The sequence below is a fragment of the Platichthys flesus genome, chromosome 12 (genome assembly GCF_949316205.1).
Source record: "Platichthys flesus chromosome 12, fPlaFle2.1, whole genome shotgun sequence".
Classification (NCBI taxonomy): Eukaryota; Metazoa; Chordata; class Actinopteri; order Pleuronectiformes; family Pleuronectidae; genus Platichthys; species Platichthys flesus.
In genome coordinates this window covers 7,267,012-7,291,267 of record NC_084956.1, presented here as the reverse complement: position 1 = coordinate 7,291,267, position 24,256 = coordinate 7,267,012, and the positions used below count along the sequence as shown (strand labels likewise).

At 42.1% G+C, this 24,256-nt stretch overlaps 2 protein-coding genes across 2 annotated transcripts; one reads left to right on the top strand and one right to left on the bottom strand.

The window, feature by feature from the left end:
* Positions 1 to 84: 84 nt before the first annotated feature.
* On the bottom strand, positions 85 to 15,931 carry pibf1 (progesterone immunomodulatory binding factor 1). The gene is made up of 18 exons (XM_062401561.1): positions 15,301 to 15,931; positions 15,085 to 15,185; positions 14,370 to 14,568; positions 14,151 to 14,270; positions 13,904 to 14,037; positions 13,634 to 13,742; positions 13,401 to 13,520; positions 13,236 to 13,297; positions 12,933 to 13,058; positions 12,336 to 12,434; positions 8,688 to 8,853; positions 8,370 to 8,520; positions 7,676 to 7,766; positions 7,201 to 7,303; positions 4,513 to 4,643; positions 3,225 to 3,309; positions 1,532 to 1,702; positions 85 to 1,279 (listed from the first exon to the last, which is right to left on the bottom strand). The coding sequence occupies exons 1-18, from the start codon at positions 15,565 to 15,567 to the stop codon at positions 1,226 to 1,228; spliced, it is 2,289 nt and encodes a 762-aa protein (XP_062257545.1). The 5' UTR covers positions 15,568 to 15,931; the 3' UTR covers positions 85 to 1,225.
* A 280-nt stretch (positions 15,932 to 16,211) lies between these two features.
* Positions 16,212 to 23,300, top strand: dis3 (DIS3 exosome endoribonuclease and 3'-5' exoribonuclease). Its single transcript, XM_062401567.1, has 21 exons — positions 16,212 to 16,625; positions 17,194 to 17,351; positions 17,533 to 17,729; positions 17,932 to 18,005; positions 18,150 to 18,317; positions 18,473 to 18,637; positions 18,835 to 18,948; positions 19,256 to 19,393; positions 19,553 to 19,699; positions 19,842 to 19,958; positions 20,052 to 20,153; positions 20,428 to 20,492; positions 20,590 to 20,674; positions 20,825 to 20,952; positions 21,103 to 21,189; positions 21,304 to 21,460; positions 21,836 to 22,050; positions 22,176 to 22,344; positions 22,515 to 22,673; positions 22,805 to 22,927; positions 23,022 to 23,300. Exons 1-21 carry the CDS (start codon positions 16,407 to 16,409, stop codon positions 23,088 to 23,090), a joined length of 2,856 nt encoding a protein of 951 aa, XP_062257551.1. The 5' UTR covers positions 16,212 to 16,406; the 3' UTR covers positions 23,091 to 23,300.
* The last annotated feature ends 956 nt before the right edge of the window (positions 23,301 to 24,256 follow it).

The following is a 24,256-nucleotide window of genomic DNA, read 5'->3' as shown; positions in this document are numbered from 1 at the left end:
CTAACACAGATATATTGGAGGATGTATTTATTTCAGAGAAATTGGCATTGATTGCTAACATGTTGTTATGCCTGACATTTTACAGTTTAATCATATACTATAAGTGAAAAGAAAACACAAATAAATCTAAATAAATATAACCTGAAATAAGAAAATAGGTCAAATTTAAACTTAAATGCAAGTGTTCTCTGCATTGTTTATTCTGCAAAATGTGTTTGCCTACTTGCAAACATAAATGCAAATAAGTGGACCACGTCAGATTAATATATATTATTTGGACCATAACTCCAGTTTGTAAATGCAGGTTTTCTACTCAGCCAGTGCAGAGATATTTATTTTCCTTGTCAAGTTCCTCCAGAACCACAGAGGAAAATTATTAAACAGTTTGAACAGGCTGAAGTAAAATGAACCTAATCAAATATGGTCTTGTGCCTCTTTCATATTTGATAGTGAGGAGTCATATATGAACACAGGGGACGCCAGGTGTCAACGTTATTCACAAAGCACAGAAATCACATGTTTTTCACATCTTGTGCAGTTTTTTATGAGCAACTCAGAGATAAAAGGGGACTGCAAATAAATGACATACATTTCAGTGTGTACAGGAATGGATAAAGGTGACAAGCACTGTTTGAGCAAATTCTGATGTATTGTTTGTATAACAAGATAATAAACTGGCGTATTGTTAAGTGTTATAATCTCACTCAGAAAGAAACTGATGGAAAGTGCGAAACCAGCTCCCCGGCAGTCAGACCTCTGGCCATGTTTAATATGACACCGATAAGAACATGGTCCGAAATGATAAAGCTATGCCTGCTATGTCTATATTTAAAGCCAAAGGAGCCTCGGCTTGTGCAAATCAAAGGCTAATGTTCCCGCAATGCTGTTTGTCTGTGGCCACCAGTATCTTCAAAACCTGGGAAAGATGAGGAAATAATGATAGACAGACCTAATAAAACTCACCACTGCCAACACAAAGGAATTTTTGGGCCGTCAGTTATCGAGGAATGTGTACCCCGTGGAAGGTACTACCTCTGGTTCTGGACCAGTACGCGGAGAATTTATTATATGTTACCAAGGACCGAGAACAACAAAACACTCAAACACCAGAAAAAAAAGGGGTTTCTGCTTTTATATTTCAATGTGTAATTTACAAGTTTAAAATACAAAACACCCTGATAAAACCTAAAATTGTTAAAAAGCCCTATGTGAAAATTAATGAATTTCATTTGGGTTTCTGCTTCTGCTTTTGGTACCAGCCAGGAGCTTCTTTTTTCGTCTGCAAATGAAAGAGAGAAAGAGGGAAAATGGTGAGGAGCTGCTGGGTGGATTCAACTATTTGACATTTTCATGATCCAATGATATATACTACAGCAGATCAGCTGATTGCAATGAAAACATCAAATCAACCCCATTGTCAGTAAAGCAATTAATCACTTCCTGTTAACCTTTATTAACCCCTTTCGTCTGTCCAGGCAGGTTCAGGTGGTGCTGTGACTCACACATGGGTGTTGCCGAGTGAGACACTTACGAACACAGTGGGTTTGGGTTTGTTCGGTGACTCTTCCTCCGTCGTCCTGTTGATTCGTTTAACCTGCTGTTTTCCCCCAGCAGACGCCATGACCCCAGTTTCCAACGGGTCAGGAGCATCTCCCGGTCTGGACCGCATGCTGATCATGACCTGCTTCATCACCGCTAACTCCTGGAGAATCACATGATTCATAGAAATAGGGATGTGAAAACGAGGGAAAGACAATATTCATGAATCTCTAAGAGAAACAAAAGAGGGTAGAGTCACAAGAGGCCAGACATTTTATATTCTTAAATTGATGTCACAAGAATTTCAACAGAGACAAATAAAAAATTGAACAAATAAATCCAGATTAAATGCAGTATCGCCCTATCTTGGTGAGCTAAACCAAATATCGGCAAGAAAAACACACACACACATAAGATACATCATAAAATCTGAACCCTTAAAAAAGAATAATAAATCCCAAAGCTGATCATAAAATGTAGAGATAAGAAACTAACACCCATTGCACGATAATCAGCAGCCATTATCAGCAGCAGCAGTGACCCACCACATAAAATGAATAAAACATTAAAAACATCTGCTTTACTGCTATTTATCAAAAACCTCCTGAGTGTCCTGCAGTCTTCAGAACTATTCTGGAATCTGGTTCTTGTCTTTTCAGTCTCTTATGAGAGAGAATAAATAAAACAGCTGTTATCTGGGTGGGAGTGATCCTATAAAATCTTTAGGCTTTACTTAAAACACCTAAATGCTATGTAATCATGCCGAAATACCTCATATATAGATGATACTAAGATATTCTCAAGATTGGTCAAATACTCGCTTTAAAACCCCTGATTCCAAATATTTTCTATTGTTGCTCTCTGGCGACATATTTGTCTGAAGCCACCGGCCAGTGCAGCTGATCTCCTGAAGACCAGCTCCTGGGACAACTCGCACTCAGCCCATAAGCCCAAGGGTCCGCGGGGGTGGCAGCAGGGCAGAGGGGAGGACTCACGGCCATTTCACGGTTCTATTTATCACCCCTGAGGACATGAGCCCTGGCATGTCACACATGCACGAGCACACACACGCACCCTGGTGGCATCCCAAACAGCCAAGCAGAGGAACAGCTGTCTGTGACAGGGCACATACTTCATACAGCAAACGGCTGGCTGCGGGGGGGGGGCTCACTCCCTCATGCATTACATACGAACCCACGCAATCTTGAAGGAAGCATTGCAACACTGTGCAATAACTCTAAAAGCCCTTTAATGGGAAGCATATGAAGAACCGCAACGTCTGGACCATCAACGGGAAATCAAGCACTAAGGGAGAACTGATTGTCATTTTCAAACTAATATCGAAACATTTATCGGCTCCGGCGTCCGCGAATGTGAGAATTTGTTGCTTTTGTCTGAAATTATATTGAAATATAATTAGGTTTTCGTCAGAATAAAAATGGCAGTTTTCTGATCTTTCAGACACCAGTATGCTGGATCTTATATTGGTTATTTGAAAAATGTGCTTTGACATGAAGGTTTCAGAACTAAATCTGGATTTATTTTACAAGAAGGTTTTGCTGAAATTTCCCCATTGTCAAAGGACTCATAAACAGAGATAGAATAGGAGACACTGATTATAGGTGCTTGAGTTCAGGGGAATTCTTCAAACAGCTACACATAATAAACATCATCATCATGTGCACCTCTCGATGGTTGAGGAGTCTCTCCAGGTCCGATGCCATGTTGTTTTTCACCTGCTGCAGGGCGGTCCGTTCTTTTCTTAGAGAGCTGAGGTTACACCCAAAAACAGGCAGAGAGATCAGATCTTGAGTTAACAGAAATCCACATCACTGTACTTCCTGCAAGTCCTGAATATTACACTGGAATATCCTGGTTACTTCTGGTCGGGTCAAGTTGGTCCTGTCAAACACTGTGATTCAATAAAGCAGGATATGTCAAAATGAATAAAGAAATAAAAAGTGTAATATGTTGCTCACAGTAGGTGAACGCTATAGATTGGGATCTGTTTTACTTTGAGTTTGTGTCAGATCAACTAGATCAGATGTTAAGGTGTGCTGTCGTGTCATTTGTGCAACTGTAAACTGTAAACCAGTCAGTCCAAATGCCAGTAGACTGGTTTACTTACATTGAAAGCATTAATTACTGGTTTAAAACAATGGATAAGCTAAACAATAAATTTAACATGAGTCATGTTTTCTTAAATAAGGAACTGATTAAGCAATTGCTTTTTTCAGGTAAGTGAGTCTTATAGCTTTTGAAAGAAACTCAACATGACTGTCCAAGATGATCTTTCCTGGGGCTGTGAAACATACAAGCAGGAGCTTGTAACTGCGGCGCTTTAAAGCAAACCACCTTGCAAATCTTGAAATAACAGCTCGGCTGCCTCACCACCTTTTTTTCTGAGAACTCTACCTGAGCTCGGCCTCTGCTGAGTCACTGACTTTAGCCAGTTTCACTCAATGAAATGTTGATTAATACTTAAAGTGAGACTCCCCAGGGAGCCGGGTTTTCTGCTGTTGAACAGATAGCACAGCGCAGCCACATCTCGGTGGGATGAGGAGGTTGGAGAAGCTCGAGAGAATCGTAAAAGGATTTTTCTTTCAGCTCTCACGCTCGCCCCAGGTGAGCGGTCAGCGGTTGTGAGCAGCAAGAGAAAACCTGCAGACTGTCATTTGCATATTTCTCAGGTTAACATACAGAAGGGGACTAGGGGGAGGTTCTCTGATGCAAAACTCTCCCTTATTGTACGTAAAAAAAAAACAATGGAGGTTTTCACAATGATAAACAAAGTGGGATAAGGATAGCAGACGACAGAAGGAAATGAGGTGGAAAAATCTCAAGGTCGGGGAGGGATTGCCTGCTGCCATGATGAGTAGATAACAAGATAAACCATAAAAATGCAAGTATGACTATAAATGATATGGAAGGAGACATGTTTCCCTCTGTAAGAGTGTGTTTCCGTGCACGTACCTGACGTCGTCCTCTAGTGAGGCGACACATTCCTTCAGTGAGCTGATCTGTGCGTCCCTCTGCCTCACCGTCTCTATCAGGTAGCTGTAGGGCTGCTGCGTCTGCTGTAACAGATGGTTGGCTGCCAACAGCTGAAGAACAACACACAGACGTGCATACATGAGCCAATACAGGAGCAAGTACTTCACCTCCACAGAGGCAGCTTGAATCGCATTGTGTGTTTTTTTGTAAACGTAATAATCAATCTGAAACTCGACGCCGTACGACCTCATGAACCGTGGAGTCACAATGACAGCTCAACGCCATGCGTGTCACCATGCGGTTCACTGTACTGAACAGGATTTTAACACTCACCTGTAAAAGCTGATGTTACTGTTAAAGATGGATTCATCTGTGATTTGAACAGACTTTACATTTGAATATTATCATAGAATTGTGCAATTCTGTCAATATTTGTGAAGAACTTTTAACGACATTTAAAACATTTCTTTCGGTGCGACTTCAGAGGCCATAAACGTTTTAATGAAGTAGTATCCAAGCTGTATACGTTTTTATTAAAAGCAATAGTGCACTTATATTACAGATAGATATAATGTGAAAATGCAATGAAACATACAATCTTATCATCTCTCTTGTAAACGTTGACATAAAAGCACCTTTACAGAGTTTTGATGATCCCTCATAAGGACACACATTCTGTGCCTAATGCAAAAGTGTTCAGTCAGTATCAGGCTTAAAACCGGTGGAACAATAGATAAAGTTAGGGTGTTACACTTTAAACCACTTTTACAGCTTGTCCACCGCGAGTAGAACTGGGTGGGAGGGTGAGGACAATAGTTAGTTAGTCAGGGCGTCTGTGTGGGTGGTTAAGTGGTTAACACCCTTGCTGTTTTCAGTGAATGGGAAGTGTAATTTTTCACCCTTTGCTTTCATACTCGATGAATCATGAGGTATTCTACACGAGTGCCAGTCAGTCACAGGCTGACAGTTGAATGGCCCGCTTATTTAGTCTCAGATCGGCCCAGCCCCTTTATGCTGTCTCACAAAGTCTCTCCTCTCGTTGAGATTCTAATAAAAACATAAAAAGCATGGCGGACACGTGAGTGCACTGGCTGCTGGAGCTGTCCGTCCCACGATGTCAGCCCTCACTGGGTGGTGTTCACAGCACGAGTAGTAGAAACGTGACTTCGAACACAAAGTCCCGCAGACAAAATACACACACACCCAAAATTAAAGTCTTAGCGTTGAACAAACACACACACACACACACATCTGTGCGAAAACGCAACAAAAGCCTCAGTGATTGCCGCAGTGAGCTGTGGGGAGAGTGAAGAGCGTGGCCGTCACGCTTTTTCAGCATTTTGTCAACAAGTGTGACAGGTACTGAGACTTCTCAGTATTCTCTTGTAGGGATCTTTGGTTTCCTGCTACCAGCTCAAGGCTGTTAAACTTGGACATTTTTTCATGTGCTCTAAGATTTTACGAGGGAAAGTAAAATAAAATAAAAAAACTCATTACTGTTGTCAGAAAAGAAACTTGACACTTGCACTTGTCTCAGGCCTCACTCAAGTTTCTGGTCTAATAAACTCACACACTCAGGGTTTAAAGACACCCTTGACCCTTGTTCCAAAAGCCTAATGGAATAACATCCATCATAATTTAGAGGAGATATTCAGAACTACTTTCCCTTTTAGATTTGATGTTCTATAGTTATTCAATATCTCACAAAAGCTGTACTCAAAAGACAGAACCCCTTACACAACCCTGATGGCATGTAGACATTCCATAACTCGAAAGTGGCTGAAGCCTTAAGCTCCCTCAGTTGAGAGACGGAAAGACACAGCTCATCATACGTATATAATGGAGAAGTTAACATATTCCCTCTGAATGCACCAAGATAAACTGTGTTTGTGGTCGAGTTGGATTGACTTTATCCAGCCCCATAAAACGAGATTTTAGATTTTAGAAAAGGCACAGAACTGGAATTCTTCTATTCCTCCCACAATTTTGTTGTGACGTTCGATTGTAAAAACAGGCACAAAGTAAATGTAAAAGTAAAAGTATTTGTCTTTTGTAAAAACCTCTGAAAGATAAAAAAAGGTTCTCTGCGAAAATGATTCACCTTTATACTTTGGAGCTTACAATGATATTTCTTGTTTTATTATGATCATACTTTGAAGTATCTGCAGTGATCGTTCTTCCTCTTCTTTATATTCCTCCCTTATATTTGCATATGCATTTATTATGACAGTTATTGACTCATGCTGAGCTGTGGACGTGATATTTAAAAATTATAATGGATGCACAGGTCGTGACTTCTCCAACACCCTCCTACAATTTATAAATATCAATACAAATCTTTCTTTTGAGATTTTTCTCTTATACAAGAGAGAGTTGAGCCCGTCTTTACGAGAGACATTAGATGTACTCTATCATTTTAACAGAAGAGCCGTGTGATAGTGTGAGAAGGTAAACGGTGGATGATGGGAGAGGAGCTAACCAGCTTGGCTCTGATGCAATGACGCAGATATGTCATGAGAGAGGTTAAAGCCAGGTGAAATAAATAATTATTTAATAGAAGTAATAATTGCATTTTTGGTGTCATAAGAATATTTCTGATTCAATTGATGAAGACCGACAGGTTGGCCCACACCTTGATGTTGTGTGTTTGTGTTTGTGTGTGTTTACCTCCTCAGATACCTGTCCCGTCTGTGACTTGTGTTTATCCAGCTCCCTCCTCAGCGACGTGTTCTGCCTCTCCAGCTGCAGCACCCTGCGGGCCAGGTGCACACTGCACAACAGCAACACACAGACGTAGTTATGGAAATACCCAAAACATGACGACACTATCAAGGTGACATTAGCGTATAGGTCAGTGTAGTCTTTCATTTAGTTTATGAAAACATTTAAAAAAAAAAGATCAATGTTTTTTTTGGCAAACAAAAGCCTACATGCTTCAATTAAGACAGGGTGGAAAGGATTTGAAAAAATTCTTCACTGCAACAAAGGCGCAAAAATATTTGGAACAACATAGGACAAACTGCAGAGGACTGTCATGCAAAGCTGCAGCTACCCATAATAAGAAGGATTCGAGGGAAGAAGCAGAGGAATGATGCAAGAATGGATTTTGTTGACAAGGTCAAAGAGGAATCATGTCCTGTACCTCTGTTTAAGTCTCCTCTTGGCCGTCGTGGGAACGTTGGCTCCGTAGCCGTACGAGTATAAAACTCTCTCGGCCTCCTCTTCATTCTCAACTGGTAACAGACAGAAGCACAGCGTCTATACATCTCCAGGAGCAGTACGATCATGTTGTTATTATTAGTAGTAGTATTTTGGGAGCGCAGCGCCTGCAGTTGTACAATAATTCCCAATAATATCATTAGTCATTAAAGAAGACTTTGATAAGCAGTTGTTTAGATGTTTGGATTCATGAAGGGAAGGATTAAATAATTTAACAAGTAGTATACACTGTCTTTTAATCCAAAGTGCAGAGATTCATTTGAGATTAATGCCTGCACAGCCTTTTTGAGGGAATCACCTTCAGGGACTTGAAGACCTGTAGATGTCCTTTTTTTTTTTGTCCTTCTTCTGCATTAGGCGTTGGTAAATAATAGTAACTAATATATGTTCTCATATATGTTGTCTTGTACAATATAATTTATTCTCCAAAACTTCTGTTCTGTCCAGTTTCACAAACTGATTATACCTCCACTCTAATAACAGATTTTCCCTTCATTAAATCCAATGCGGTGCCAGCGTCTTGTTCAGTGTTTTAATAGGGATCTGCATTTTTTCTGAATCTATAGTCACTTTTGTAATGCAATTGGCTACTGACAGAGCTGATGCTACGTTCATACTTTCAGCCGCCTGCATGGTCACTTGGTCCAACTCTTGCTCAAGTCTTTCGTACGTCTCCAGGCGAGAGGCCTGCTCGGCACTCTGGGCTTGCAGCTCCGCCGCCCGCTTCTCTGATGACGTCTGCAGCCTGTAAAACTCCTGCGTGAGGAGCTGAGGAGCAGGAGGAGAGGAGATAGATCACAGAGAGGAGCAGCATTGGTTTCTGTGGTCAGCGTAACAACAAAATTACCAAAAAAAACAAGACCTGGTCTAGGATAGTCTAGTAACTTTTAAGGTAAACTTTGTCTCCATTTTTGTCTTCCTTTCATTTAGAGTACCTCCAGTTTCTTCTGCTGCTTTTCACACTCCACCTGGCACTGGGCCAGGGCCTTGGCCGTTTCCTCCTTGACCATCTGAGCGCGCTCGGCTTCGAAGGAGTGCAGCTTGGCCTGGTTAGACAGCTCCGCCACCCGGCTGTCAGTGCCCAGCTGGAGCTGCCGAAACCTGCGTGGATGGAGACGCACAGATGGACACACACACACACACACACCTCAGTACAGATGAACATGAGTAGGTGCGTAAGTGAGATCATGTGTTTTGGTGCAGACGGAGATGTAGACATGTCGAGTTAATAAAGAGGCTGTATCTCACACGGACTGCAAACTCAGCTCTGGGTTATCTGGCTGAGCTCACACATTCCACCGGTGGTTTTGAAAAAACATAATTCTGCAATGTCGTCCTTCAAACAGATACAATTACATTTTGTGATCATTTGCATAGCAACGTGTTTGTTGTGAACGCGGCACGGAAGTGATTACTTGACGTTCCTTGGGCCATGAACAACTCTTGATTTGATGTGTTCACTTGCACCTAATAGATTGATAGCTGCAGCATTAGAGTAAGTCGCCCAGGAGGAAAGCCAAGTCTTAAATCATCTGGCAACAGAAAAAAGTGTCTCAATGGTGCTTGCGTCACAGGTTGGTCTTATTTGATGTTCCGGGATTCTAGCTGGTAGGCATGGTGTGCCCACTTAAATGTGCGGTAATTACAGAAGAAGAAAGACAGGGACAGAACCGTTTTGGCAGTTTCTTTTTCAAGATGAGGTGACTCTATCAAAGCCTTTTCACATAAATGCGTGAGTGAACAAGCAAGCACACAAACAACATAGCAATAGTTAGAAGCACTTGACGTGAAAAAAAAACATAAATACTTATCAAATATAATGTTTTAAAACAACAAGCAATTGAGCACAGATGGGCAGTCAGGGGATAATATAGATAAACATTTTTTATTAAATGAACCTAAATTAAATATCGTGATGCTTATTTAAAAAAGCTCTTCTTCAGACAGCTTTCAAACATGCACAGACTAGCCCTAGAGGTTAGCTGGATAATATTAATAACTCTCGATTACAGGGGACCTGATAGGATTTCATCATCCATAGAGCCCGGGCCTGAGCTGTGTGCTCACAGTGACACACATGAACACATGGTGGACATGTTATGCCTCCTTGTATTAATGGCGGCTGCATTCTAGATTCAAAGAGGCAATGTGTTCTAGAGAACTTAACTATCTCTCCCATTCAAATGCCAATTTTTATGGGAATATTTAAAGCTTTCTCCTGGTTTCCCCCTGGCAATTTTGTTTATGTCCCTTAGAGAGGTGAAAATGAAAAACTCAATACTTTGTTTAGGACGAGTTGATCACCGTAAGTGGCATTCTGAAAGAGACCGCCGAGATTCAAGCCGGCTCTCTACGCTACGATCATCTGACGCCATTTCAAGCTCGTCTGCCTCATTCTTTGCCCCAGAAATAGGGGCATGCGTGGTGTTAGGTGTTAAGGGCTTGTGGCTAGCATCTGTCGTTGCTGGCTTGTGATGCGATGCAAAGAGGCAATGTGATCGCAGCAGCGAGATGGAGAGGGACAGAGCGAGAGAGAGAAAGAGAGAGAGACTGAAGTGTGTGTGTGTGTGTGTGTGTGTGTACATGGAAAGATCAACAGCTGGTGGTTTGGATCTGGAGAAATGACTGGCATGTAGTAGTAACCCAGGAAAGGAACACTACTGCTGCTGCGTGTGTGCATGCATGTTTGCATGTGTGTGTAAACCTCTTTTTTTGTTGCCTCTTTAGGACCTTTCCTGTATAAACACTGACCTTTTCAGGACCAGTAAGACCCCAAAGGGACCAAAGCTCAGTCCTAATGAGGTCTCTGTATGGGGTTAGTGCTAAGATGTAAACTGTGGTTAAGGTTAAGGTAAGGGTTTAAGCATGAATTGCTCATGGTTAAGGTTGGGGATAGATGTAAAAAATGAACGGATATCAATGCAGTTTCCTAAATTATTAGGCAACATTATTGAATTTTTGAATAAAAAAAAAGGTCCTAGGTTCATCGAGATGTGCTATGGACTATGCTATGTGTTGTAAGTGCAAATGATTTATTGATTTCAAACAGACATGTCGAAATGTATGTAGGCACCAGCAATAAAGTACAAAATCAGGAGAACTGAAATATCTCCTCCATTGAGAAAAAAATGCAGGCTTGAAGTCTGTGTGTGTGTGTGTGTATGTGTATGTGTATGTGTATGTGTATGTGTATGTGTATGTGTATGTGTATGTGTATGTGTATGTGTATGTGTGTGTGTGTGTGTTTGAATTCGTAGCAGCACTCAGATTTATATGTTGCAATTGCAGTGCAAGATTTGAAACTTCCTACAAGGCCACGACCCAGAGGCACCTTTCCAGGCCACACTGAGATGAGCAGTGTTGTCAGGAGCAGAAAGACAGTGACCAGCAACTTGAATACAAATTGATACAAGTGAGCGGGAAGTGGGAAAAGACTGAAAAGCTCTTTTAACGTTTAATTAAAAAAGAAGTAGAGCCGAGTTCACTGTCAATGCAAACGCTTTGTTGGGAACAAGAAAGACTGAAAACAGGATGTCGGTCTTCAGTCCTACACAGTGAGGTCCTGTCTCCTATTTAGCATTCAACTTGTGCTTGACAGAATTATACACATGAGATGAAGGCAGCCAGACAAGCAACACCAGTTGGTACGAGTGAACTTCCACATGACCTCCTGACCCCCTCCCCAAACCACCTTGAAGTCAGATATGCATGTGTTCTTTGCTACGGGACGATAAACGTCAGCCACCAGAGTCCTGCCGCACCCACAACCTGCACTATTAAAAGCTTAGCACTGCCTCAATTTACACTGATTGTACATTTTAATAGATTAATGTGCGACAGACACAAAAAATTAAAAAGCGGTGACACACACATAGAAGACACGCCAAGGTTGTGAAGACAGTTTGTGGTGATAAGAGTGGACGATGGTGTCGGGGTCTGTAAACAAAATCACATGATCCAGCAGCAGAGTTAGTAGGTCACGTCCTGCCTCTGTCTGCTGCTCATGTCTGCAAACGGCTTTAGTCACACAGTTTTTCTGATGACAGCCTCACACACAATATGTTGACACACGATACTTGGCAAACGAAGACGAGGAATGAATTCAAAATATGATGTGGTTTAGTGTTTAAAAAAAAAACACTGCTCCAATTGGCCCGAGTTTCCGAGACAGTTGTTGCCCTCAGGTGAACTGCCTTGACTGTCCTTGATTAGCTTTAGTGCATTTACAGAGAGCGTCATCCATATTTAAAAGGAACAGTCTTGGTAGGAGTGTTTAAATACGACAAGACATTCAGGGCTGCTTAACAAGGTGTTTGCTTACACAATATATTTCCCTCAGTTATGCACTGATGACACAATCCTTCTTGATTATATATCTACACTTCTATCTATCTATCTATCTATCTATCTATCCATCCACATCAACAGGACACTAAGAGCCTTCATCAACAACAACAATAGGGGTATCGAGCCTTGTACACTGGGAGCAGATGAGATTGGTTTTATTTGTCCAAGTTTCAGGTGTATGTCTCTTGCTTTACTGCCTCTGTCTTAATGTGTGTGTGATGGAAGACCAAACTCACTGTTCCAGCAGCTGATCATATCTGGACTGAGCGTCTCTCTCAGCTGCCACCGCTCTGTCTTTCTCCAGCACAGCGTTGTCTCGGGCCTCTCGCAGGTTCCTGTTAAAAATAAACACCAGACGGTCAAAAGACGCTTGTTCCGTTATGTGGTATATAATACAAAGTTATGTTCCAGTTGTTTTGATAATACTGTAATGCATCTGTGGTGGTCGCTCTTCCTCCTCTTAAATATTTGCATGTACATGAAATAATTCAGTTGACTCTCTGTTGTACTGTGGATGGTATCGTGACTAATTATGATGTCACTTCCCCATCACACTGCTACAGTTTGTAAATAAAAAAAGGAAAATCACTTCATCTCTTCAACTTCCTGTAAAGTATGGACAACATCACAAGCTACACAACGAACATCATGAAATTAGGTCTGAAAATTCTTGAGCACTTTATTTGTAATATTACTTCTTAACCAAATGGGTAAGCTCCTCTGGTTTAAATGGCTCCCCTGATCTTTTCCTCATTTTATTTTTTTTACCAACATCCGGTTTGTTAAGAGTTAGATTTGATAGGATAATAATAATAATAATAATAAGAAGATACCTGTTTTCCCTCTCGTACATCTCCCTGGAGGTTCTCTGCAGGTTGTCAATCTCCTGACTTGTTTTCAGTCTGATGTTCTCCAACTCCTCTCTTAGCTTGTTTTCGTACTCAGACTTATAGTGGTCTCTGGTGGACAAAGGAGGAAAGAATAAAGATGAACAGAGGTGTGGACAGTGCTGCTGGCAGATGAAACTATCACTTTTAACATTAGTTTTTCATGAGACATGATATTTCTGGAGCAGCTTGTATTAAAAAGACAAGAATACTGGAGATAGTGACCGGTGTAAAACTGGAGAATCTAACCTGGATGCTACGTATTTCTCGTAGGTGTTCTCCCTGGCATTCTTTGTGTCTTCTAATTGTACCTGGACAACAGAAACAAGAAGTGAAAGCATGTTAGAGGACTCTTTCCTACTATTGAATGCCTTTGATGTTAGATAAGCCTCCTGATGAATCTACTGTATGGACCTGCAGCCTCTCCAGCCGGTCCTCTTCATGTGCACATCGAACACTCAGCTCCAGGTTCTGCCTGTGGAGGTACTCCTTGTCTTTCTGTAGGAGATTCACCGACTGCTGCAATGTTGCCACCTGGAGGCCACAATGAGAACAATGAAAAACAATGAAAGTAAACCTGAAGAGGCTACAATGAGTAAAGTGAGGACACAATACATTTGGAGTGGGTGTAGGTAGGTTTGAAGCACCTCTTTGCTGAATGTGTCCCTTTCCCTGGTCAGTGCAGTGTGACTCAGGTCCAGAGTCTCAAATCTTCTCTTTAACTCCTTCAGTTCGGTTTCGAAGTGGTCACGGTCTCTGTAGAAATAAAGAAATATCCAGGATTTGAATACAGTGAACTGAATTCATTATATTCCACTCATGTGTTCCTTAACAATTGATTGTGTGTATGTTTGACCTCCTTCAACAACTCAATTTATTCACTTATTTCATTCCAATCTACAGAAACACACACACACCGTTTGATGTTTGGATAGTTCTCTCGGCGGTAGTCCCCTTCATGGATCTGCTGTTTGGTATCGGCCAGTTCCAGGGTCACTCTCTGGCTCCTCAACTCCAGCTCAGCACGAAGCCGCCGTTCCTCCTCGTAGCTCTACAGATACATAGAGGGTTCATCTTATGAGGTATAAGCGATAACTTCAAAACATGTTAACTCATGAAGAAGAACGACAGACTGCAACACACAGGCGCTTGTATCTGTGGTACCTCCATCAAAGCCCTCATCTGGGTCCTTTGTCTGTCTGCCTCTTCAGTCAAACTGCTGTTCTTCACACTGAGGTCAGCCAGCTGAGTCCTCAGAGGAGTCACCACCTCATAGAAACGAACCTAAATATGAACAAAACGTAATTGAAGCTTCCACAAGGACTGTATCATTTCTTGTGTCTCTGGGGGCAGAGAGATCAGGGAGAGCACCCTCATACTTACAGCTACGTATTCCTGAATGGACATTCTGTCCTCCGGGAGGTCACGGAGCTCCTGGAACCTGTCCTGAGAGATGTCCAGATCCCTGAGTGACCTCCGCAGCTCTCCAGCCTTTTCACACAGCTGCCGGTTGGTCTCCTCGAGCTGCTGCTGCCTGAGCAGGATGGCGTCCATCTCCTGCTTACGCAGAGTCTGCTGCTTCCTGGTGAAGACAGTTCATATTTGTGATTCATAACAAACTAATGTCATATAAAGGAGATGGGCTGATGTATATGTTGTTATATTATACCATTATAATTCACTGGATTTCATCTTAGAGAAAATTCGAATTAATTTCCATATTTTTTTCATTATTCCTTCACATTTAAGTGCAATTCCAAACTTTTCAAAACCTGCAAATGATGTTTTATATTTCCCAAATTTAACAGAGCTGCCATTAACCCTGACATGATAATAGGACGACAAAAGAAAAAACGCATCAAGCATCTGCAAGACGCACGACAGGCTCGTTTATTATAACAAAGTAAATTATAATTAACATGTTACAAACAAAACAAGTAGTTACAGGTGTATGCTTCAGACAAATGACCTTTGTCCAACCAACATTTTGGATATTTCATAGATTATACTAAATCTAAAAAAAAAAATCATTTATAAATAAAATATTTCAATGGCATCCCAGTTCTCCAAGAGTGCATGGAAGTGGAACCTTTCTAACCTGTTCTCCTCCTGGGCCAGTTTCAGCTGACTGTCCAGCCTCAGGGTCAACACCTGTTTCTGATGGAGAGCATCATTCAGCCTCTCCTCCAGCTCATCCACCTGAAACACACATGCAGGGATCACATCCAAGTAAAGCAGCAAAGATCAGGTCCTATCCTCTACATGAGAGGCACATGAGCCCGGGTCCTCGGACTGGTGCAGCATCCCTCTCTACCTTGCACATGTGGTCCGCCTTCATGTTGTCCACGATGAGGCTCTTCTGAGAAAGCTCGATCTTCAGCAGCTGGACGTTGTGCAGCAGCTCCCTCCTCTCGATCTGCTGGCGGGTCACCTTCTGGGAGCCGCCCCGCTGCTCGTCGGATGAGGACACGTCCTCGGTGGTGGGCACCGTGGTCTCCAGGCTGATGTCCTCCGACTCCAGGTCCAGGGAGCTGGAGACGTTGGCGGCTGTCGGCTTCAGATGGTGCTTCTTGGGAGGCATCTTGGCAGTTTGGGGGGGGGGGTTATGTATCGTTCCCTGTCGATAACGTTACCAGACAGTGGCGTGTTTGTCGGTTTACTGTAGCGACAGATGAGAACGTCAATACACAAGCGTCTCGATATGAGAAACTTTAACGTTGGTTCACATCGAGGAGAAACGACAACAAACGACCGAGCAACAATATGGCTGCCTCCTTCGTTCGGAATAGACAACACACCGACTCTAGCGCGAGGAAAACAAAACACACAAAGCCTCAGACATTGTTACCGCTGCACCTCGACGCTGACAAACGTCCACGGCGACTGTTTGGATTTTCAAGAGTCCCGCTCCGAGCCGCCTAATAACCGCCATGGGTTCGAGTGCGGTGGCTTTGACTAAAGCGCCCCCTGTGGTGATTTGACTGAACATCAGCTCATCCAGTGCACAGTACAAGGGACAGTCGTGCAGTACTCCCTCCCAAGCACAGGGGCGCTGTTTGATAAAGTGCCTCTCATGACACCGGCCAACCAGCCACTGGTCTGTCTGTTTTCATTGAGCAAGAATTAGACGGTCAACCAAAACTTAAACACATATTTAAAAATGGTTTATTATCATCCCAAAATACTATCTTTGAGTAACTTGGGTATCACTTGCAAACTTTAATTCTTAAAATGATTCAAAATGATTTCAAGAGAGCACCTTTAATGGATTTGCATATACATCAGAGGTTGCCCTAAACTCCGGGTAAGGTTTTGTTCGGCCCACTCACTCGGTTTTACACATGGACAACTAGCTAACTGCTCGCTTGTGCTGGAGCTAAAAACATCGGGATTCGACCTGTTGAGCCTCCGATCGTCATCATGCTGAAGTCTAAAACCTTCGTGAGGAAGACGCGGTCCGGCGGCGTGGTGAAGATCGTGCGGGAGCACTATTTGAGGGAAGATATTTGGTGCGGGAGCGAAGCTTGTACCGAATGCAAACAGGAGTCCACGGTGCTGCAGACAGACGCGTGTTTAGAGAGCAGCCTGTGCGCCTATCCACATTATCTGATCCCTGACACCAATGTGGTGCTGCACCAGGTAAATAAAGAGGAGTTTGACATTTTCTCTCAATATTTCATTCTATATTTGGCCTTAAAGTGGAGCTAACTGGAGATTTGCAGACATCCTGCCATGTTCCTCTCATTTGTGTTGACAATACAACATAGTATCATCTAAGTATTATCATTCGTGATGATACCAAAGTGCCATAATAAAATCGGGGGTTAACAAACCTAATAATATCTGTGCTAAATAATATTACTTCTTATAAAATAAGATGATTCCTTTATTTGACAGTGGGGGAATTTTCAACAGTCAAAATCTTTAAAGTAGTAAAGTGTAAGTATAAATGTATGAAGATATTTAAAAAATGTGGAATAAAAGTAATATATACAGTGTAAACAGAATATGTACAGTGTGAACATATTTACTGGTGATTGTAATGTTTCCCTTTATGCTTATCTGACTGTAATACTAGATATCATACTAAATGCACTGGAGATCTAACCTAAATTTAGGTTAAAACAATAAAACGTGTATGTTTACATGTGAAAAGGTCAGATTATTCTTTCACATTTTTTTTACATGTATTTTCCGTGTCCTGCAGATTGACGTGTTGGAGGATCCTGTGATTCGCAATGTGATCATCCTTCAGACCGTGCTGCAGGAGGTTCGACACCGCAGCGCACCGGTCTATAAACGCCTGAAGGACATCATACACGAGAAAGAGAAAAACGTCTACACATTTACCAACGAACACCACAGGTACAAAGACCACCACTGATGGATTTCTACTGAAAATCATCTTCATTGCATGATAGTAATGACAGTTGCACCTGAAGTTACCACTCCAATGTTCCCTCACAGAAAGATCTCCTTATTAGACGTCACCTCTGATATACTTGTTACCCAAATAGATGTATTCTTTTGTTTTTCTTCCCTTCAGAGATACATTTATTGAACGGGAACCGGGGGAGAGCGCCAACGACCGTAACGACCGGGCAATCCGCGTGGCAGCCAAGTGGTACAGCCAGCACTTGAAGAAGTTGGAGTCTGAAACAGAGGGGCTCAAGGTGGTCCTCCTCACCAATGACCAAGAGAACAAGAGGAAGGCAGAGGAGATCGGCCTGCTGGCATACAAATGTAATTTGTGACAGAACAGTTGAGAGCATCAATATACAAACCTTGAAACTTGCAATCATTGTAACCTGAATTGCAGACCCAGGGTTACTATTCACACTCTGATTCAACCACTGCTCATTCTGGTGTATACAAGCACAAGTTTTGGAACAGCATCAGTTGTATTTAAACCTTTGTAACAAGTAGTTATTCATTTATGTTTCAGGTGAAGAGTACATCAAGAGTCTGATAGCAAACCCTGAGCTTGTGGATCGTCTGGCGTTGTCCAATGATGACAAGGTAAACGCAAACAATTTTAAGCCATTGAAATAAAGAGATAAATCTTTATCAGGTTTAAGGCACAAGAGATATTGGTATTGTATCTGTATCTCCTGTTATAAACTCCTATGTGACATCTGTCTCTCTTTTCCTGTCCCCCGGCAGAATGAAATCACCAATAGTAGGGTATTATTCCCAGAGCACCTCCCTTTGTCAAGGATCCAAGCAGGAATTAAAAGTGGCGCCTTCCTCCAAGGCACCTTCAGAGCCAGCCGAGACAACTACCTGGAAGCCACAGTCTTTGTCCAGGGAGAGGGGGAAGACAGCACAGAGGTGTGTGTACATTTGAGGATCTCCTACACCCCATCAGGGTTTGGAGGATAACTTGTCATTTTGTGTTGAGACATTCGTTTGAAGGAAGAGGATTCACTATAATCACAGTACAATGCATGCACATTATTAAAGTTCTGTACTGTCTGTGCTGCCAGGTTCTTCTTCAGGGTCTTCAGCACCTCAACAGAGCAGTGTACCAAGATGTGGTAGCTGTGCAGCTCCTGCCCCGAGATCAGTGGGTGGCGCCCTCGTCAGTCGTGCTCCAGGATGAAGGTGCAGCAAAGGATGATGATGCTGAAGAAGGGGAGGAGGAGAAAGCTGTGAGTTTTGTGTGATTTAATGGAAGGGTACTTACACTGGTTTTGTTTATTTTCAAGGGATATATTTCGGAAGTCTACAGCATGTGTGACGACACATCAAAAAGAGAACCAGTATTTATTAAATGTTGTACTCTGCATCCCAGATGAGCTCTTTGCAGCTATTTCAATGTGGTTCATGTTCCCATGTTTCTGAGCAGTTGAGGATATCTGTCGCTGATGCAGCCAGGAAACCCACAGGGAAAGTAGTGGGCATCATCAAAAGGAACTGGAGGCCATTCTGTGGCATGCTCAACGTCTCCCTTATCAAAGAGGTTTGTTTTAGCTTGTTTAAAGATTTGAACCTGTCCTCATAATTGATTTGTATGTTTCACTTATCTCTGTCCCCTCTTTCCTCAAGAGACTGCCATCACTGTTATTTTGATGTCAATCTGTGAGATGAGGCACATAGTAGATAAAGACATGAATTAATGTTATGTACTTTGCATATCTGCTCAACAAATTTCCCTTTTAGTCTGTAAAGATTGTACAAATTATCTCTGCTTACCATATGTACAAGTTGTCCAAGACGTCCATGTCTCATAATCTCAGCACTGACCTTTTATTTTCTTTTCCATACAGTCAACCCGTCACCTTTTCACCCCGGCAGACCGCCGCATCCCACGTATTCGCATTGAAACACGTCAGGCGTCCACACTGGCGGGCCACAGGATCATGGTGTCCATCGATGGCTGGCCCAAAGACTCCAGATATCCAAATGTGAGGGAATATCCGAATTTGAGTAGTTTCCTTAGTTTGATAGGAATTTGAAATGCTCATGTTATATTCTCACATGAAGGCACTACATTGTGATAAAATACACAAAAACAAGACAAAAAGGTTTTTCCATGTAGAGAAATATTTGTTCCTCTTTGTCAGGGTCACTTTGTGCGCAGCCTGGGCAATGCAGGGGACAAGGACACGGAGCAGGAGGTGCTGCTACTGGAGCATGACGTCCCGCACCAGGACTTCTCTCAGGCTGTGCTCAGTTTCCTTCCCAAGATGCCGTGGGCCATCACACCAGAGGTAACGTGATACCCAGACAAGAACTCTGTTTCCAGTTTTGACAAGCATTTATCAGTGAGGCTATCAGCCTATAATTTGAAAGCACATACAAAATGTATGGGTCAGTGTGTTAACAGTGAATGAATGGGGATGTGTGGTGCAGGACATGGCGAAGAGGGAGGACCTGAGGAACCTGACGGTGTGCAGTGTGGATCCTCCAGGATGTACAGACATAGACGATGCCCTGCATTGCAGAGTGCTGGAAAGTGGAAACCTTGAGGTACAACACCTCTAAACATGCACGACTTTTAAAGATCAAACATATTTTTGTGTTTACATTTAATCTGACTATGGGATTTTTTGTTTGCTGTAGGTGGGGGTCCACATCGCTGATGTCAGTCACTTCATCAGACCTGGTAACGCTATGGACAAGGAGGCCGCCAACCGTGGAACCACCGTCTACCTGTGTGGGAAGGTGCGGAGACACATACACCCCCAACTGATTCCTGATGTTAACTGGGCATCAGAATTTAACCCTCACGACTAATGTTAAACTTATTGTCTGAAGGTTTTACAACAGATCATAAGGCCATAAGCTGTTAGCTCAATAAATATTATGATTTATATATGTTTGAAAAATATGTTTTGGTTGTGTTGACATTTTGGATGTTGTTGCTCTCAGAACATTGTCAATTTTAAATCTCTTTGTAACATCTTAAAGTAAATGTGTATGATGTTGTGTCCAACAGAGGATAGACATGGTCCCTGAGATGCTCAGCTCCAATCTCTGCTCACTGCGCTCCAACGTGGAGAGGTGAGGACTGACGATTTGTAGTTTTAAAGTCAAACTGCTGCTTTTGCCTTTTGTGAATGTTTTGTGTTTCTCATTCTGCTCACCTGTCTTTCACAAGGCTCGCGTTCTCGTGCATCTGGGAGATGAACCACAAGGCAGAAATTCTGAAGACACGGTTCACAAAAAGTGTCATTAACTCCAAGGTACAGTGCAAAGACCCAGCTACACAACCAGAGACAATATCAGACTATGATAAAATGTGCATTTTTAAGCATACGTTGCTGTCCAGGTAATATTGTTATGACATCCTAATTTTGTCTTTATCTCCCCTTCTCTCTTACGACCTGGTCCAGGCATCTCTGACCTACGCTGAGGCCCAGATGAGAATCGATGACGCCAGCAGGAATGACGATACAACCGAGAGCCTTCGGGGTCTCAACAAACTCGCCAAAATCCTCAAGAGGCAGAGGATAGAGAAAGGGTAGGGACAAGGGGCTAGGACACAAAATCAGCTGAGTTACAGTATGAGGAAAGAAGCAGCAAACCCAGTTAATGTCATCATGATTCCAATAACTGCAAAATATTTAAACTGGCTGTATTTAAGATGGTTTGCTTTTTTGATGTCCTTCAGGGCATTGACGCTGTCGTCCTTAGAGGTCCGCTTCCACATCGACAGTGAAACCCACGACCCCATTGACCTCCAGACCAAAGAACTCATGTATGTACCTTTTTAAGAGGTAGAATCCTTTTGTCTTTTTTTTTTCAGTGTGGCTCTTTGTGTCATGCTGTGTTTTGGACTTGTATGTGAGGAAACTTGTTTCTTGGTTTTTAGGGAGACCAACTCCATGGTGGAGGAGTTCATGTTGCTGGCCAATATTTCAGTCGCCCAGAAGATTTATGATGAATTTTCAGAGTGCGCTTTGCTGAGGAAACATCCAGCGCCGCCTCCGTCCAACTACGACGTCCTGCTCAAGGCAGCAAAGTCCAAGGTGAGTGAAGACAGATGGTCCTGCAGGAAAAGTGTCGGTTTTCACCTTATATGCAAATGTTTTAAGATTATATAACTCACTTGCCCAGTTATGAACGGAGAATGTCTAAAGTTGAAAATATTGATTTTAAGGGGAATTCACTTTTATTAAATAGTTTCACTGATAAAAATGTTGAATGATGCTCTGCAGCTGAACAATACAGAACAATTTACAGACACAAAAGCAAAGAATCCTATAAATTAGTGGTGTCTTACTTGCGGGCTGACAATGCTTCTACCTTCTTACCTAAATATAATTCAAGGTGTCTATAGATTCTCAGCCATCCAGGTCGTTTCATTAGAATTTGACAAACATTTTGTTTCCTTCTCTTCTCAGAATGTGGAGATCCACACGGATTCAGCCAAGGCGCTGGCTGACTCTCTAGACAGGGCCAAAGTCGACGGCTTCCCATACTTCAACACGCTCCTGCGCATCCTGGCCACTCGCTGCATGATGCAGGCCGTCTATTTCTGTTCTGGCATGGACAGCGACTTCCACCACTACGGCCTTGCTTCCCCCATCTACACACACTTCACATCACCTATCAGGAGGTATGATAACAGATAGGTTACTCTAATCTACAAATCACAGAAATGAGCACAATTGCCATGTTACCATAGTTCGGTCAAACCTACGTATGTCAATCATATTCTTCCATCTTCCCTCCCCCACACAGATACGCAGATATAATAGTTCACCGCTTGCTGGCAGTGGCCATAGGAGCAGACAGCACCTACCCAGATTTAATGGACAAACACAAGCAGTCAGCCCTCTGCAACAACCTCAACTACAGACACAAGATGTCTCAGTATGCTCAGAGGTCGTCTGTGGCCTTCCACACACAGGTAAACACTGGTTTGAGGAAAGATAGAAGATGCAACTCAACACAACACTGTGTGTGGAAGGTCTGTGGCCTTCCACACACAGGTAAACACTGGTTTGAGGAAAGATAGAAGATGCAACTCAACACAACACTGCACAAGTCATGCTTTTAACACAAATGATCTCTTTGCAGTTGTTCTTCAAGAGTCGAGGCATTCTTAACGAAGAGGGATATGTTCTGTTCGTGAGGAAAAACGCCATCATTGTACTCATCCCTAAGTTTGGCTTGGAAGGAACAGTCTTCTTTGACGGCAAAGACAAAACCGCCCCGAACCTTGTTTTTGATGAAGAGGTATAAACATTAAATAAAATTAATTTTATGGCATTTGGACCTAATCAAAATATATTCAATTGAGTTTAAATAACATCATTGTTTCTTACTTTACACAGTGTTTAAAGTGTCTTTTCTTTTAATGTGTTCAGATCCCCTCTCTGACCGTAGAGCAGCACACCTTCCACATATTTGACAAGGTGAAGGTCACAATCAGCCTGGACGACTCAAATGTTCAGCACCAGAAGATCCGCATGTCTCTGATCGAACCTGTGGTAAGAAGTGGACAGGACTATCTTTTATATCTTTAATTTAAGCTAGAGGAAAGTTCTCTTTTTTTTTTTTACAAGTTCTCTGTCTGTATTTCAGATCCCTGGTGTGAGTGTTCCAGCTCCTGTCGTTGAAGCACAGGCCAAGAAACCAAAACTGGAACAGTGAAATTCTCAGGAACACCAGATCAAGAAATCCTACATGGCCTTGGGCTCTTTGATGCAGTGGCGTAAATAACTGTTTTACTTAAAGCAAATAATATTTTTTTTTTTTGGTATTGTCTTTTTTATGATTTAGACAAAGACAAGTCATCAATGCACTATAACTTGTCATGCAACAGCAAAGTAGACAATTTAATCATTAAAGTGCATTTTTTAACCTGTTTGTGTTTTTTGTCTTGAACCTGATAACTTTAAGTTCTTATACTATGTGTGTTGTAACACTGACAGAAAAGTCATGTTTGACCATAGCCTCACTTATCACCGAGTTACTTGTCTTAAATTCTCTCCCACTTTAACCCCTTGAATTGTGACCCATCAATGGTTTTAATACTCAATTTAATATTGAGGGCCAGAGTACTGACGGGCACTGACATGCACTGACTGACAGTGAGGCCCTAAATGTATATGCTCAAAATCTTCCCAAAATTTGGCAAAAATTTGAAAGTGGTGAGAATTTACGTATGCTGGAGGAATTTTCAAGGGGCTTGGCAAAAAGGCTCAAAGGTGCCCCCCATACCTCTAGAATGCGTTCACATTGACTGATCTTCACAAAAATCGATACACATGTGTATCATGACCAGACAAACAAAGAGTCAGGAAGTACAATTTGAAAAACGTAACAGGACGCCTGCTATTTTGCATTTAGTGGCCATTTTGGCAATATTCCACATTTTTACTTTGAGGTACTTGTCCCAGGGTTTACATCAGATCAACTTCAAATTGAGATGAGTGTCATCACAACAAATGGAGATACAAACTAACTCAGATCAATTTTTTCAATGAAATGAAATGAATCCTGCGCAGTCCTTTTCTTAAGTGGACTTCACATCCTGGTTTGAAAAAACAATCACTTCAGGCTAAAAATAGCACACAGATATAATCCACATTGTCCATCATTTTTAACAAGATGTTAAAGATTAATGCAGAAAATACTGATTAATCAAAGTGAAAATCCTCTTTAGTTCACATTAGCTTAGAGGAGGCAAAAATTCCATTATTCTTAATGTTGGAGTTATTTAGAATTTCCTCCTCTCCACGTTTGTTTTATTGCTTTCCCTTCTCTCTCTCCATCTATCTGCCCACCTCTCCCATTCACAGTATTTCTCACCCTCG

Excerpts from the sequence above, each read along its gene's own strand:
- dis3 (XM_062401567.1), top strand. The coding sequence starts at position 16,407 with ATGCTGAAGTCTAAAACCTTCGTGAGGAAGACGCGGTCCGGCGGCGTG. Across the intron at positions 17,352-17,532 it reads TTTACCAACGAACACCACAG|AGATACATTTATTGAACGGG; the intron begins GTACAAAGACCA and ends TCTTCCCTTCAG. Across the intron at positions 20,493-20,589 it reads CTGCGCTCCAACGTGGAGAG|GCTCGCGTTCTCGTGCATCT; the intron begins GTGAGGACTGAC and ends GTCTTTCACAAG.
- pibf1 (XM_062401561.1), bottom strand. The coding sequence starts at position 15,567 with ATGCCTCCCAAGAAGCACCATCTGAAGCCGACAGCCGCCAACGTCTCC. Across the intron at positions 15,186-15,300 it reads AGGCGGACCACATGTGCAAG|GTGGATGAGCTGGAGGAGAG; the intron begins GTAGAGAGGGAT and ends TGTGTGTTTCAG. Across the intron at positions 8,854-12,335 it reads TATGATCAGCTGCTGGAACA|GTTTCGGCAGCTCCAGCTGG; the intron begins GTGAGTTTGGTC and ends CCATCCACGCAG.